The sequence below is a fragment of the Puma concolor genome, chromosome B2, assembly GCF_028749965.1.
Source record: "Puma concolor isolate L17-30 chromosome B2, mPumCon1.1.hap2, whole genome shotgun sequence".
In the NCBI taxonomy this organism is placed as follows: Eukaryota; Metazoa; Chordata; class Mammalia; order Carnivora; family Felidae; genus Puma; species Puma concolor.
The window spans coordinates 102,026,000-102,038,782 of record NC_141671.1 but is presented as its reverse complement, the minus strand read 5'-3'; the positions used below and the strand labels follow the sequence as shown (position 1 = coordinate 102,038,782).

At 35.3% G+C, this 12,783-nt stretch overlaps 1 protein-coding gene across 2 annotated transcripts in view; it reads left to right on the top strand.

The window, feature by feature from the left end:
• Positions 1 to 12,783, top strand: part of REV3L (REV3 like, DNA directed polymerase zeta catalytic subunit) — a 176,077-nt gene that overhangs the window by 98,834 nt on the left and 64,460 nt on the right. For both annotated transcript variants that reach the window (XM_086707602.1, XM_086707603.1), the window contains 4 exons: positions 2 to 4,160; positions 8,038 to 8,951; positions 10,722 to 10,801; positions 12,121 to 12,246. In XM_086707602.1, the coding sequence (XP_086563728.1) occupies positions 2 to 4,160; positions 8,038 to 8,951; positions 10,722 to 10,801; positions 12,121 to 12,246 (5,279 nt within the window). The remainder of the gene's footprint in view (position 1; positions 4,161 to 8,037; positions 8,952 to 10,721; positions 10,802 to 12,120; positions 12,247 to 12,783) is intronic.

The window sequence follows — 12,783 nt, the reverse complement described above, 5'->3', positions numbered from 1 at the left end:
GACAATCCATTGAACAACGAAAATTCTAGAACTCACTCTTCTGTGATTGCAACGAGCAAGCTATCAGTAAAACCTTCCATCTTTCACAAAGATGCTGCTACATTAGAACCCCCATCTTCTGCTAAGATTACCTTTCAGTGTAAACACACAAGTGCCCTTTCTTCCCATGTTTTAAACAAGGAAGATTTAATTGAAGACCTCCCACAGCCAAACAATATAGAAAAATGTCTAGATCATTCAGTTGCTTCTTTTACAAATGAAAGCACTTACTCTATGAAATACCCTGGATCTTTAAGCAGTTCTGTCCATTCAGAAAACTCTCATAAAGAAAGTAGTAAGAAAGATATCCTCCCAGTATCTTCCTGTGAAAGTAGTATTTTTGATTATGGAGAAGATATCCCATCTGTTACAAGACAAGTACCAAGTAGAAAGTATACAAACATTAGAAAAATTGATAAGGATGCCCCTTTTATCCATATGAACCGTCATAGTAGTGAAAGTACATTGGGCAAAAATTCTTTCAACTTTTCTGACCTTAGTCATTCAAAAAGTAAATTATCCTCTGAAGGAAATGAAAAAGGAAACAGCACAGCTCTGAATAGTTTATTCCCTTCATCATTAACTGAAAATTGTGAATTGCTATCATGCTCAGGAGAGAATAGAACTATGGTACATTCTCTTGATAGCATTGCTGATGAAAGTGGGCTAAATAAACTTAAAATTAGATATGAAGAGTTTCAAGAACATAAAACTGAAAAGCCAAGCCTCAGCCAGCAAGCAGCACATTATATGTTTTTTCCCAGTGTTGTTCTTTCTAACTGTCTCAGTAGACCACAGAAACTCTCGCCTGTAACATACAAACTACAATCCAGCAGTAAACAGTCCCGATTAAAAATAAATAAAAAGAAGCTCATAGGTCATCAAGAGACTTCTACCAAAACTAGTGAGACTGTATCCACAAAAGATAATTGTATACAAAATAATCCCTGTAATAGTAATCCTGAGAAGGATAATGTATTGGCCAATGATTTAATTAAAGTCACTCGTGGAGCTTTTGAAAATAAAACCCCCACAGACGGTTTTATAGACTGTCACTTTGGAGATGGAACCTTAGAAACTGAGCAGTCCTTTGGATTGTATGGAAATAAATATACACTGAGAGCGAAACGCAAGGTGAATTATGAGACTGAAGATAGTGAGTCAAGTTTTGTAACACACAACTCAAAAATTAGCCTACCTCATCCCATGGAAATTGGTGAAAATTTAGATGGAACTCTCAAATCTCGAAAACGAAGAAAAATGTCTAAAAAGTTGCCCCCTGTCATCATAAAATATATTATTATTAATAGATTTAGAGGGAGAAAAAATATGCTTGTGAAGCTAGGAAAAATAGACTCTAAAGAAAAACAAGTTATATTGACAGAGGAAAAAATGGAACTATATAAAAAGCTTGCACCTTTGAAGGATTTTTGGCCAAAAGTTCCTGACTCCCCTGCAACCAAATATCCCATTTATCCACTAACACCAAAGAAAAGTCACAGAAGAAAATCAAAACATAAGTCTGCAAAGAAAAAAACTGGTAAGCAACAAAGGACAAATAGTGAAAATATTAAAAGAACTTTGTCTTTCAGGAGAAAACGGTCACATGCTATCCTGTCTCCTCCCTCACCATCCTACAATGCTGAAACCGAAGACTGTGACTTGAATTATAGTGACGTTATGTCTAAACTAGGTTTTCTTTCTGAGAGAAGCACAAGTCCCATAAATTCTTCTCCCCCTCGCTGCTGGTCTCCCACAGATCCAAGAGCTGAAGAAATGATGGCTGCTGCAGATAAAGAAGCAATGCTTTTTAAGGGTCCTAATGCATGTAATAACAAGACTGTTAATTCCCGTATGGAAAAAAATAGTCGAGCAAGAGCGCAGGTTAAGAAATCCAAAACTAAGCTTGTTAATCCTTCTGTGGTTACTAAGAAAAGGAACAAACGAAATCAGACAAATAAATTAGGAGATGATGGAAAAAAGAAACCGAGAGCAAAACAGAAACAAAAAACAAATGAGAAAGGTATGTCAAGAAAGCACATAATGAAAGATGAAAAAATTAAATCTCAGTCTGGTGCTGAAGTTAAGTTTGTGCTGAAACATCAGAATGTGTCTGAGACCTCAAATAGTTCTGGAGGCTCTCAACTACTTTTTAAACAGAAAGATGTGTCACTAATGAGCTCTGCTGTAGATCTTCCCCTTTCTGCTCCCCTGCCCACTGGAATTCATGCACAACAGAATTTATCTGGCTGCTTTTCTTCTTTCTTAGAAAGCAAGAAGCCTGATTTACAAACATTCCCCAGCTCACGAGATGATTTGCATTCATCAGTTGTTTGTAGTTCTTTGGGACCTGGAATCTCAAAAATTAATGTCCAGAGGTCTCACAATCAAAGTGCTATGTTTACTCTAAAGGAATCAACTTTGATTCAAAAAAACATATTTGATCTTTCCAACCATTTATCTCAGGTAGCCCAGAATACACAGATATCTTCGGGTATAATGTCTCCAAAGACGGAAGAGAATGCAAATACACAAAAAAACTATTTGTCATCCATCGGAAAGTTAAATGAATATCGTAATTCTTTAGACTCAAAGCCAGATCAGGCATATGCCCCTAACTTTTTGCATTGCAAAGACAGTCAGCAGCAGATTGTGTGCATGGCAGAACAGTCAAAGCACAGTGAAACTTGTACTCCAGGAAATGCATCTTCAGAGGAAAGCCAAATGCCTAATAATTGCTTTGTAACTTCCTTGAGAAGTCCAATCAAACAAATAGCATGGGAGCAAAAACAAAGGGGCTTTATTTTAGATATGTCAAATTTTAAACCTGAAAGGGTAAAACAGAGGTCATTGTCAGAAGCAATTTCACAAACCAAAGCACTTTCTCAGTGTAAAAGTCGAAATGTGTCAACACCTTCAGCATTTGGTGAAGGCCAGTCTGGACTGGCAGTTCTAAAAGAATTGTTACAGAAGAGACAGCAAAAAGCACAAAATGCAAATATTATGCAAGACCCATCATCTAGTAAACCTCAACCAAACAAAAATATTTCTGGCTCCCTTGAGCAAAACAAAACAATTAAACGAACACGATCAGTAACGTCTTCAAGAAAACCTCGAACTCCTAGAAGTACAAAACCTAAAGAAAAAATTCCCAAACTTCTTAAAGTAGACTCTCTCAATTTACAGAACTCTGGCCAGGTGGATAACTCTCTATCGGATGACAGTCCCATTTTTTTTTCAGATCCAGGTTTTGAGAGTTGTTATTCACTTGAAGATAGTTTGTCTCCTGAACATAATTATAATTTTGATATTAATGCAATAGGTCAAACTGGATTTTGTAGCTTTTATTCTGGAAGTCAGTTTGTCCCTGCTGATCAGAATTTGCCACAGAAGTTCCTAAGTGATGCAGTTCAGGATCTTTTCCCAGGACAAACGATAGAAAAAAGTGAGTTTTTAAGTCATGATAACCAGAAGTGTGATGAAGACAAAAAACATCATGCCTCAGACTCATGGATGAGATCAGGTACGCTAAGTCCTGAACTATTTGAGAAGTCATCCGTAGATAGCAATGAGAATCATCGCCACAACCAGTGGAAAAGTAGCTTTCATCCTCTAACAGCTCGCTCTAATTCAATAATGGATTCTTTCTGTGTCCAGCAGACAGAGGACTGTCTGAACGAAAAATCCAGATTGAATAGGAGTTCAGTAAGCAAAGAAGTGTTTCTTAGCTTCTCACAGCCAGGCACTTCAGACTGGATTCAAGGTCATACCAGAAAAGAGATGCAACAGTCTCTTGACTCAGTCAGTGCCTCTTTTACTACAATACTATCCTCCCCTGATGGTGAACTTGTGGATGCAGCCTCTGAAGATTTAGAATTGTATGTTTCAAGAAACAATGATATATTGACACCAACTCCTGATAGTTCACCAAGGTCTACCAGCTCTCCCTCACAATCTAAAAATGGCAGTTTTACCCCTCGAACTGCTCACATTTTGAAGCCACTTATGTCCCCGCCAAGTAGGGAAGAAATTATGGCAACTTTGTTGGATCATGATCTTTCAGAAACTATTTACCAGGAACCATTTTGCAGCAATCCTTCTGATGTACCAGAAAGGCCCAGGTAATCAGAATTATTTTTTCCCTTTGAGTCACTCTGTATATTGTAGCGAGTATAACATTGGTACCTGAATGCTAATTTTCTGGCTGTAATACTGTATTTATAAGCAAATCATTGTAAAAGCTATTCATAATTGTGGACTTCTGAGAAAATTCACAAACTAGCTGGATGGTTGCCCCTTGAGAACTTCAAGTTGAAGAGTATTGGTCTTGGGTTATTAACATTGTGTCAACCTTAAGGATTAGAGATGCAGAGGCTCACTGTGACTTGATACCAGATTAAGAAGGATGTCATAATACTTGAAAAGTATATTTATCATTTTTAAAATATTTGTTTCTCAAAAGTGTAACTTTATAATTTTAAAAGAACTTTATTTTTTAAAAGTGAAAATGAGCATACATATGTTTTAAGTACTTTTATGATATATCTCTAAATGAAGATTAAGTTGTTTGTACTATATATCACTTTCTTTTCACGTTGCCAACATCTTCAATCATACTGTTATTACTGTTAGTTTGTATAGTTATTAGGGTGCAAGATGGACTTCAGTTCCTCTTATTCCTCCTTTTTTTTTTTTTTTTAAAGAATCTCCAGAGGAGCAGTAGACGGATACACACACACGCACGCGCTCGCGCGCGCACACACACACACACACACACACACACACACACACACAGCCGATAGCAAAGTGCAAAGGAATCAGTATTGGTTTATTTATTAAACCAGTAAAGTAGGTATTCTGTACTACTTGCATCACCAAGGTAGAATATAACCGATAGGGGCTAAGTTGGAGAATATGACTTAATCCATGTGGTTTAAGTGTTGACTTTGGGTCCTACCCACCTGTGTCTTGATTCCATTTACCTAACCAGTTGCAAGAAGAGGCAGTTCTTTTCATCCATTCAGTCAGAAGCAGAGGAGGTTGGCTAGGACTGCAGAGGCCCACTTGGCTTAGTCTAAATGATGGGAAGAGATAGGAAGAATCTGCTATAGACACTAACCTGACCATGTTAGTAAAAGCACCATGTTCTTGACTCTAGTAAAAAAGACACAGTGAATGCCAGACTTTTACCGTGCAGATCAGCAATAACTCCTGCAGGAGTCCATTTAAGAAAGGGTTGAGAAAAAGTGATCAGAAATATAGGGTAGAAGTTTCCTCTAAAGACTTGAAGTGGGAGACAGAAAATTTCCTTCCCACCCTTCCTAATACAGTTTTAGTTTTGTTTTGCTTTGCTTAGTTCCTATATGTGGTCTTTTAACATGAATGGGACTCTTTCTCTTTATTTCACTGCCAGAATATATGAATATCTGTTTCTTACACATTAGTTTCCATTATATGAGGGGCTTTGGCTTTATAGGTGGTAAATATGGTATATTTTTAATTGAACTGTTTTTTCTGTCTCAGCCTTACTTACACATCTAGTTTTTAGTTCTCTGTTAACTTACCATGTGTTAGTCATTAACGCTGTGTGTTGCTGTTACTTGTCCAAATTTGAGACTTGTCGTGCAGCTGAAATAAAAAGATGATAGTCATCATTTCTGAAAAACACAATTTTTATTAAGTTTATTTATTTATTTTGAGAGAGAGAGAGGGAGAGAGAAAATCCCAAGCAGCCTCCGCACTGTCAGTGGAGAGCCAGATGCGGGGCTCAAAACTCAAACTGTGAGATCATGACCTGAGTTGAAATCAAAAGTCAGATGTTTAACCAACTGAGCCACCCAGATGCCCCTGGCATAATATATATATTATAATATATTATATATATTATAATATATATATTATAAAACATCATTGTTTTTAGTATTATATATAATATATATTACATATATAATATTTAATATATAACATTAAATGTATATAAATGTAATATTAAAAACAATATTTTAATATTAAAGTCTTCACTGTAGTAAATTTAGGAGGTATAAAAGCATAAAAATCACACCATTTCTCTACCTAGTAATGACCATTCTTAATATTTTAATTTTTTTTAATTTCTTTAAATTTTTATTTTGTTTTATAAAATAATCTTACTATAGTCATAGTATTACAGATTTTTTTTCACTTAATATTATAAACATTTTCTAAATTTATGAGTTTCTTGAAACATTTTAATGGCTACATAATAATCCTATCATATATATATATTATTGGACAGAAACTTTGTTCCTTATTCTAATATGATAGATAATTATGGGATTGTTTTCTTCATAAAGCATTTTTTGTATTTTGGGGGTTTTCCATATAGTCTTGTAAGTAGGATTACTGTTATATGTAAATGATGAATCACTGAATACTACTGAAACCAGTGTTACACTATATGTTAACTACTTGAATTTAAATTTAAAAAAAAGGATTTCTAAAAAATTTAAGGCTCTTAATATATATTATGACATGCAATTATCATGCTGCTGACAATATTTAAGAGAGCTGAACTTACTACACCTCACCAATTTTGGGGTTTTTTTGTTTTGTTTTGTTTTGTTTTTTTACTTGATTATGATCTCTATACCATTAATGTTAGAGATGGGCATGGCATATAATATGTACTCATTTTCTTCAGTAGCAGTAATTCTTCTAGTTTTTCATATAGCTGGGAGGTGGATACAGGAAAGGTGTAGATTTTGGTTACAAAGTTAATTAATAAGGGCCAAAGTCTTACCATGTAAAGAGGAAAAGGAACTGTGGTAACCCTCAGTCCAAATTAGAAAACGTGAATTCAGTTCATTGAGTTTTATGTAGGGAATGACTAGGATGTTTGGAAAATCATGCCCTAGAAGAAGTGATTGAAAAAACTAAGATCTATCTTCATATCCATGAAAGAAATACCATAAGGAAGAAAAAGTTGACTTCTCTTGCTGCAGATGATAAATAGTACCAATGGATATATGTTAGACAAAGAGAGAGGTTTAGCTTGATACTTGCAACTATTGGAAAACTAAGCCAGGCTACTATTTAATAGTGGTTCCCCACATACACAAACATTATCAGCATTTATGCTATGCATTCTGTGTACTCTGGTAACTCAAAGTTCGGATGTAGTGTTAAACTTTGCCATGTAAAAGGGAGAAAGAATTATGGTAATTTACTTCAATTGTGTGTGATTTTTTTTTAATGTTTGAGGGGATTTGGTCGGGGCGGGGAGCGTTACAAAGATATGTTTGAATTGACTGGTGTTGCTAAACTATTGTAGATATTAGAAAATGTCTAGGGAGGCTATAGATAAAATCCAGGCACACAGTCTCTAATGATAAATTCTTCCATTGTTTTTATTCATATGTGGTAACAGTGGAAAGTTATTTAAGATGAGTAGAGGAAAGTAGAGGATCAGTTTATGCCATCTCCTTGAAGAAAAGAAAGCTTCGTGGGTCACTTAAAACAAAAAATACCTTCTTTCCCTGGTATTGATGAACTTAATTTAGTCATATACCTGGAAATTAATTTAGTCATATACCAGTGAAGAAAAACATATTAAGACTAAAGAGGCTGTACCTGCATAAAGTATGTAGGGGGAAGGTGTAGAAAGGGAAGATATGGGCATTTTTAAGAATCCAAAAGGGACTTTAAAAAATCTCTAGAGGGGTGCCTGGGTGACTCAGTTGGTTAAGTGTCTGACTTCCACTCAGGTCATGATCTCACAGTAGGTGGGGTCGAGCCCTGCGTCGGGTTCTGTGCTGCAGCTCAGAGCCTGGAGCCTGCTTCGGATTCTGTGTCTCCCTCTCTCTCTGCCCCTCCCCTGCTCACACTCTTGTCTCTCTATATCTCTCAAAAATAAGTAAAAATGTTTTAAAAAATTTTTAAACCTCTCTATGATAGGGAGCTAAATATTTTGGTAATTGCTTTTTGAGATGAAACAGTTGTTCTAAAATATGTTGTTTGTAGGGAGATTGGTGGACGGCTTCTCATGGTAGAAACTCGACTTCCAAATGATCTGGCTGAGTTTGAGGGAGACTTTTCCTTGGAAGGACTTCGTCTGTGGAAAACAGCATTCTCAGCAATGACTCAGAATCCACGACCAGGGTCACCCCTTCGCAATGGCCAGGCAGTGGTCAATAAAGGGTCAAGTAATAGCTGTAAAATGGTTGAAGATAAAAAAATTGTGATTATGCCTTGCAAATGTGCCCCAAGTCGACAACTGGTTCAAGCATGGCTTCAAGCCAAAGAAGAATACGAACGTTCCAAGAAACTGTCTAAAACTGAGCCAGCTGGAGTCATAAAATCTGCTGAGAACTTCAGCTCTTCAGTTAACCCAGATGACAGACCTGTAGTGCCTCCAAAAATGAGTACAACTCCACATATACTCCCCACTACAGCACATACCAAGGAAGATGTTGATACTTCTCAGATTGCTTTACAAGCGCTAACCACAGGATGTAGTCGAACTGTAAGTGAAAGTCAGACACTGCCACCAGTTGCTTCTGCAAATGATCCTGAGAAAGGTGAAGATGATGATGATGACTATTATGTTAGTTACAGCTCCCCTGATTCTCCAGTAATTCCGCCTTGGCAACAAGCAGCATCCCCAGATTCTAAAACATTAGATGGAGAGGAGAGACCCGCATCACAAGTAGAGGAACTACATTCCCTGACTATTGAGAACTTCTTAAAACCAGTAAAAGATGATATACAGAAAAGCCCCTGCACTGAGCCTTTGGAGCCTCTAGTGATATCTCCAATTAATGTTAGGGCAAGAACCGGAATATGTGAATCACTTTGCCTTCATAGTACACCAATTATACAGAGAAAACTTCTAGAAAGGCTTCCTGAAGCAAGTAGCCTGAGCCCTTTGTCAACAGGTAAGGTTACAAAGAAGAGGAAGACTTCATAATTCTTCAAAGATTAGAAATTAAATGAAAACATTAGACTATATAATGAAATTCAGAGCTTTTTAAATGAAATTTTAACTCTACTAGTGAGATGTTATTATGACAGTTTCTTGTAAAGTCATCGATCATCTCATGGAAACTTAATTTTTATCTTTCTGCTGTGAAATCTACTTATATATGCTTCCATCCTATCTTCTTACCTTCTGGGTGAAATATAGGAGGCCTCTCAGAAGTCTTCCTTTTTCTCAACTTGATTTTTCCCACTGGCTTTAATATATACCCAAGTCTTTCTCACCCTTTAAGATATAAGGAAAACCAAAAACCTTCCTTCACCTTAGATCTGTAGCTTCTACTCTTTTTCCTCTTCTTCAAAGCCAGATTTCTTAAAAGATTTCTGTAATTTGACAACTCCCATTTCTTTTACCTTCATTTCTCAGCCCATTCAACATTGCATTCAACCCCCATCATTCCACCAGTATTGCTCTTGTAAAGAATTTCAATAAGTTTCATGTAGCTAAAGCCAGTGTGTATTTTTTGTTCTTACTGTCACATGGCCTGTTAAACAGCCATTGTCCTGTCGACCATTACCTTGGAGCCTCTTCTACCCTTCGCTTTTCTCCTACTCCTCTGTTTCTGCCTACTTGATTTCCTTTGAAGCTTTACTCTATGTTTTCTCCCTAAATGAGTGAATTCCTGCCCACAGGATTACTACAGATAACCCACAAATTTAAATTTCCAGTTCAGAACTCTCTTAACCTCCAGAACACTATATCTAACTGTCTATTTGGGATTTCTACTTGAATGCTCAAAGGCACCCCAACCAAGGTCAATATTTTTAAAACTCAACTCATGATCTACAGCATATACTCACTACCAATTGTGTGTACTCATAAACACAAACATGCATGCCTACACATAGAAGCCCATATGGTCCTTTCTGGGTTTTCCTTCAATAAATAGTACCACCATCTCTTTGTCACTGAGTTACTCAAGTCAGAAGCATGGGGTTTATTTGTAACACCTATCTGATTCACCTCACTGCCCATCCTGTGATTCCTAGTCCATTACTAATTTCTATCACTTTGTTCCTAAATTACCCAAATCTCTACTGTTGCCTCTATCTCTCCCACCACAACCTCAGGCCAAGCTACCATCATCTGTCACCTGGACATCTATCCTAGCCTTTTTATTCACCCACAGTAATTTCCACTTCTTTTGCTGAGTAATCAGGGGAAATCCTCACTCTGTTCCTAGGTAATTACTACTCTTTCTCCTGATTTTTAGCACAAAAAAGCCTTCCTAATCTCCCTGACGTGTAAAAATTCCCAATTATATTCCACTTTGTTATACTTACCCCAATTATAATTATATTTTTCTGTATTGGATGAATATATGATTCTCTTTCTAGACCGTGTGAGAGAAGAAACTGTATCTTTTCTTCCTCTTCATATGTTCTCTATAAATAAGTAAATGAATTAAATGATTGCCTAGGATATGACTGAAGTAAAAACTCAATAATTAAAATAGAAACGTTTTTATTTAAAAATACAAAATTTTAAAGTTATTTTGCTGGAGATAAGAGATTTGAATTAGTTTTGTTTTTAAATTATGAAGTTTTAGGGAGGAATTAATAGGACAGTATTCATAGATGGTACTCAAGAGTTTGGAACAGCAATTTTTTTTTTTTTTTTAAGCAGGCAATTTTGATGTATATGTTAAATATGATCTTTCTTTCTACAGAACCAAAAACCCAGAAATTGAGTCATAAGAAAGGAAGTAATACTGACACTCTTAGAAGAGTACTCTTAACACAAGCAAAGGTAACTATGCTAAACATATTTAATGTTCAGTGGACGATCCATTCTTATCTTAGATTTCAGTTAGATAATTGATAAATTTGTGTCTCATTTTTAAAAATTTTATTATATTTTTACATCATTTTATTTACATATCTTTGAGACAACAAGAAATTGCCTAATTTTTTTTTTAGTTTATTTTTTGTTGTTGGGATCTAAAAGATTCTTATATGTAAATACAAATATTACAGAGAAAGTGAATATGATAGCCAAAATGTGGATTATGAGGATACAAATACATTAACTGATTACTGGCAAAATCAGAACAATCCAATGACAGCAGAGCTCAAGTAAGTGATTTTTTGATCCCACCAAAAATATATCCTTTTTCTTGGTTTATTACTTTTTTCTCAAATATAACATTGACTTTTTTCAGTTCATTTTACTAAGTAGCAAAGGAAAGCAACATTGTTTACCACTGAAACTCTGAAAAATCATAAATATCTTTATTTAAATACTAAAAATATGGTAATACTTAGAAATATATGGCTATATAAAAAAAGTAAACATTAGACATGTATCCTTAAAAATAGATGACAGAAATCACTTCCATATTGGCTACATTTCATTAATATTAACCACATGAAATACATTTCAGTATTTCTATTTTAAGACTATAAATACGTTTTTAAAACTTTTATTTTTAAATACTATTGAATTACAAGCTATTTATGTCAAAAAATAAATGCAAATGTGTTGTGGACATAAATCAACACTTGGGGGAAATGGTTAATGGATTTGGAAATCAGAAAATATTTTAAAAAATAGATTCTATTTTTTCTAAACCCTTCAAGATTATATATATTTTCATTCATCTTTCAGACACATGTTGTGTTTGGGTAAAATACAAACCCAGAATTTCAAATATTTTATAAACTTTAGCCAAAATTAGTTGCAAACATATATTGCCTGCTTGTTTGCCATACTTCCCAGATTTTGGTCAAGATCAATGTCCATGTGGTGTAAATGTCAACTCTCCAACAAGACTATTAGTTTCATTATTTGGGGTTTGAAAACTCAAAGATCAACATATGGTTTGCTTACAGATTGTGTCAGATATTTCTACATATATCCAGTTCTGCTATCTTGAATTCCTAGCATGAAAAGAATGTTAATAAAATACTTCGTTTCTTCTTGGGCCTAAAGAGGTGATACTAGTTTATCATGTATTATTTTACCAAACACATAAAGCAGATTATCTAGGTAGAAATAAGTGATTAAAAAAAAAGAAAAGATTGCTCATTTATCTTTTTCTGGCTATGTGTGTGTTTTTTCTTTGATAGAATCAATTTGCAGCAGTAAATACCCCAAAGAAAGAAACTTCTCAGATTGATGGACCATCTTTAAACAATTCTTATGGTTTCAAAGTCAGCGTACAAAACTTACAGGAGGCAAAAGCTTTACATGAGGTAAAACTGCAACAGTAAGGACACATCCACTGTTTAACTCTCATGTTTTATTTTATAGAACAAGTATGGGAATTTCTCACTGAGGGAGGAATACATTGAATTCTGTTCCTGTTAATCTTCATTTTGTTATTATTTATGTATCTATATAAAATAGACAAACTTTTATGGGGCGCCTGGGTGGCGCAGTCGGTTAAGCATCCGACTTCAGCCAGGTCACGATCTCACGGTCTATGAGTTCGAGCCCCGCGTCGGGCTCTGGGCTGATGGCTCAGAGCCTGGAGCCTGTTTCCGATTCTGTGTCTCCCTCTCTCTCTGCCCCTCCCCCGTTCGTGCTCTGTCTCTCTCTGTCCCAAAAATAAATAAACGTTGAAAAAAAAATAATAATAAAATAAAATAAAATAGACAAACTTTTAAAGTAGCCATCAGTTAGACTGCTTTGTGGTTTCACAATTTTCACAAATCTTATAGCTGAAATTCAGGTTATAGAAGCTAAAATTGGAAAAGCTTTTATAACTATTAGAAAATCTCTATATTATT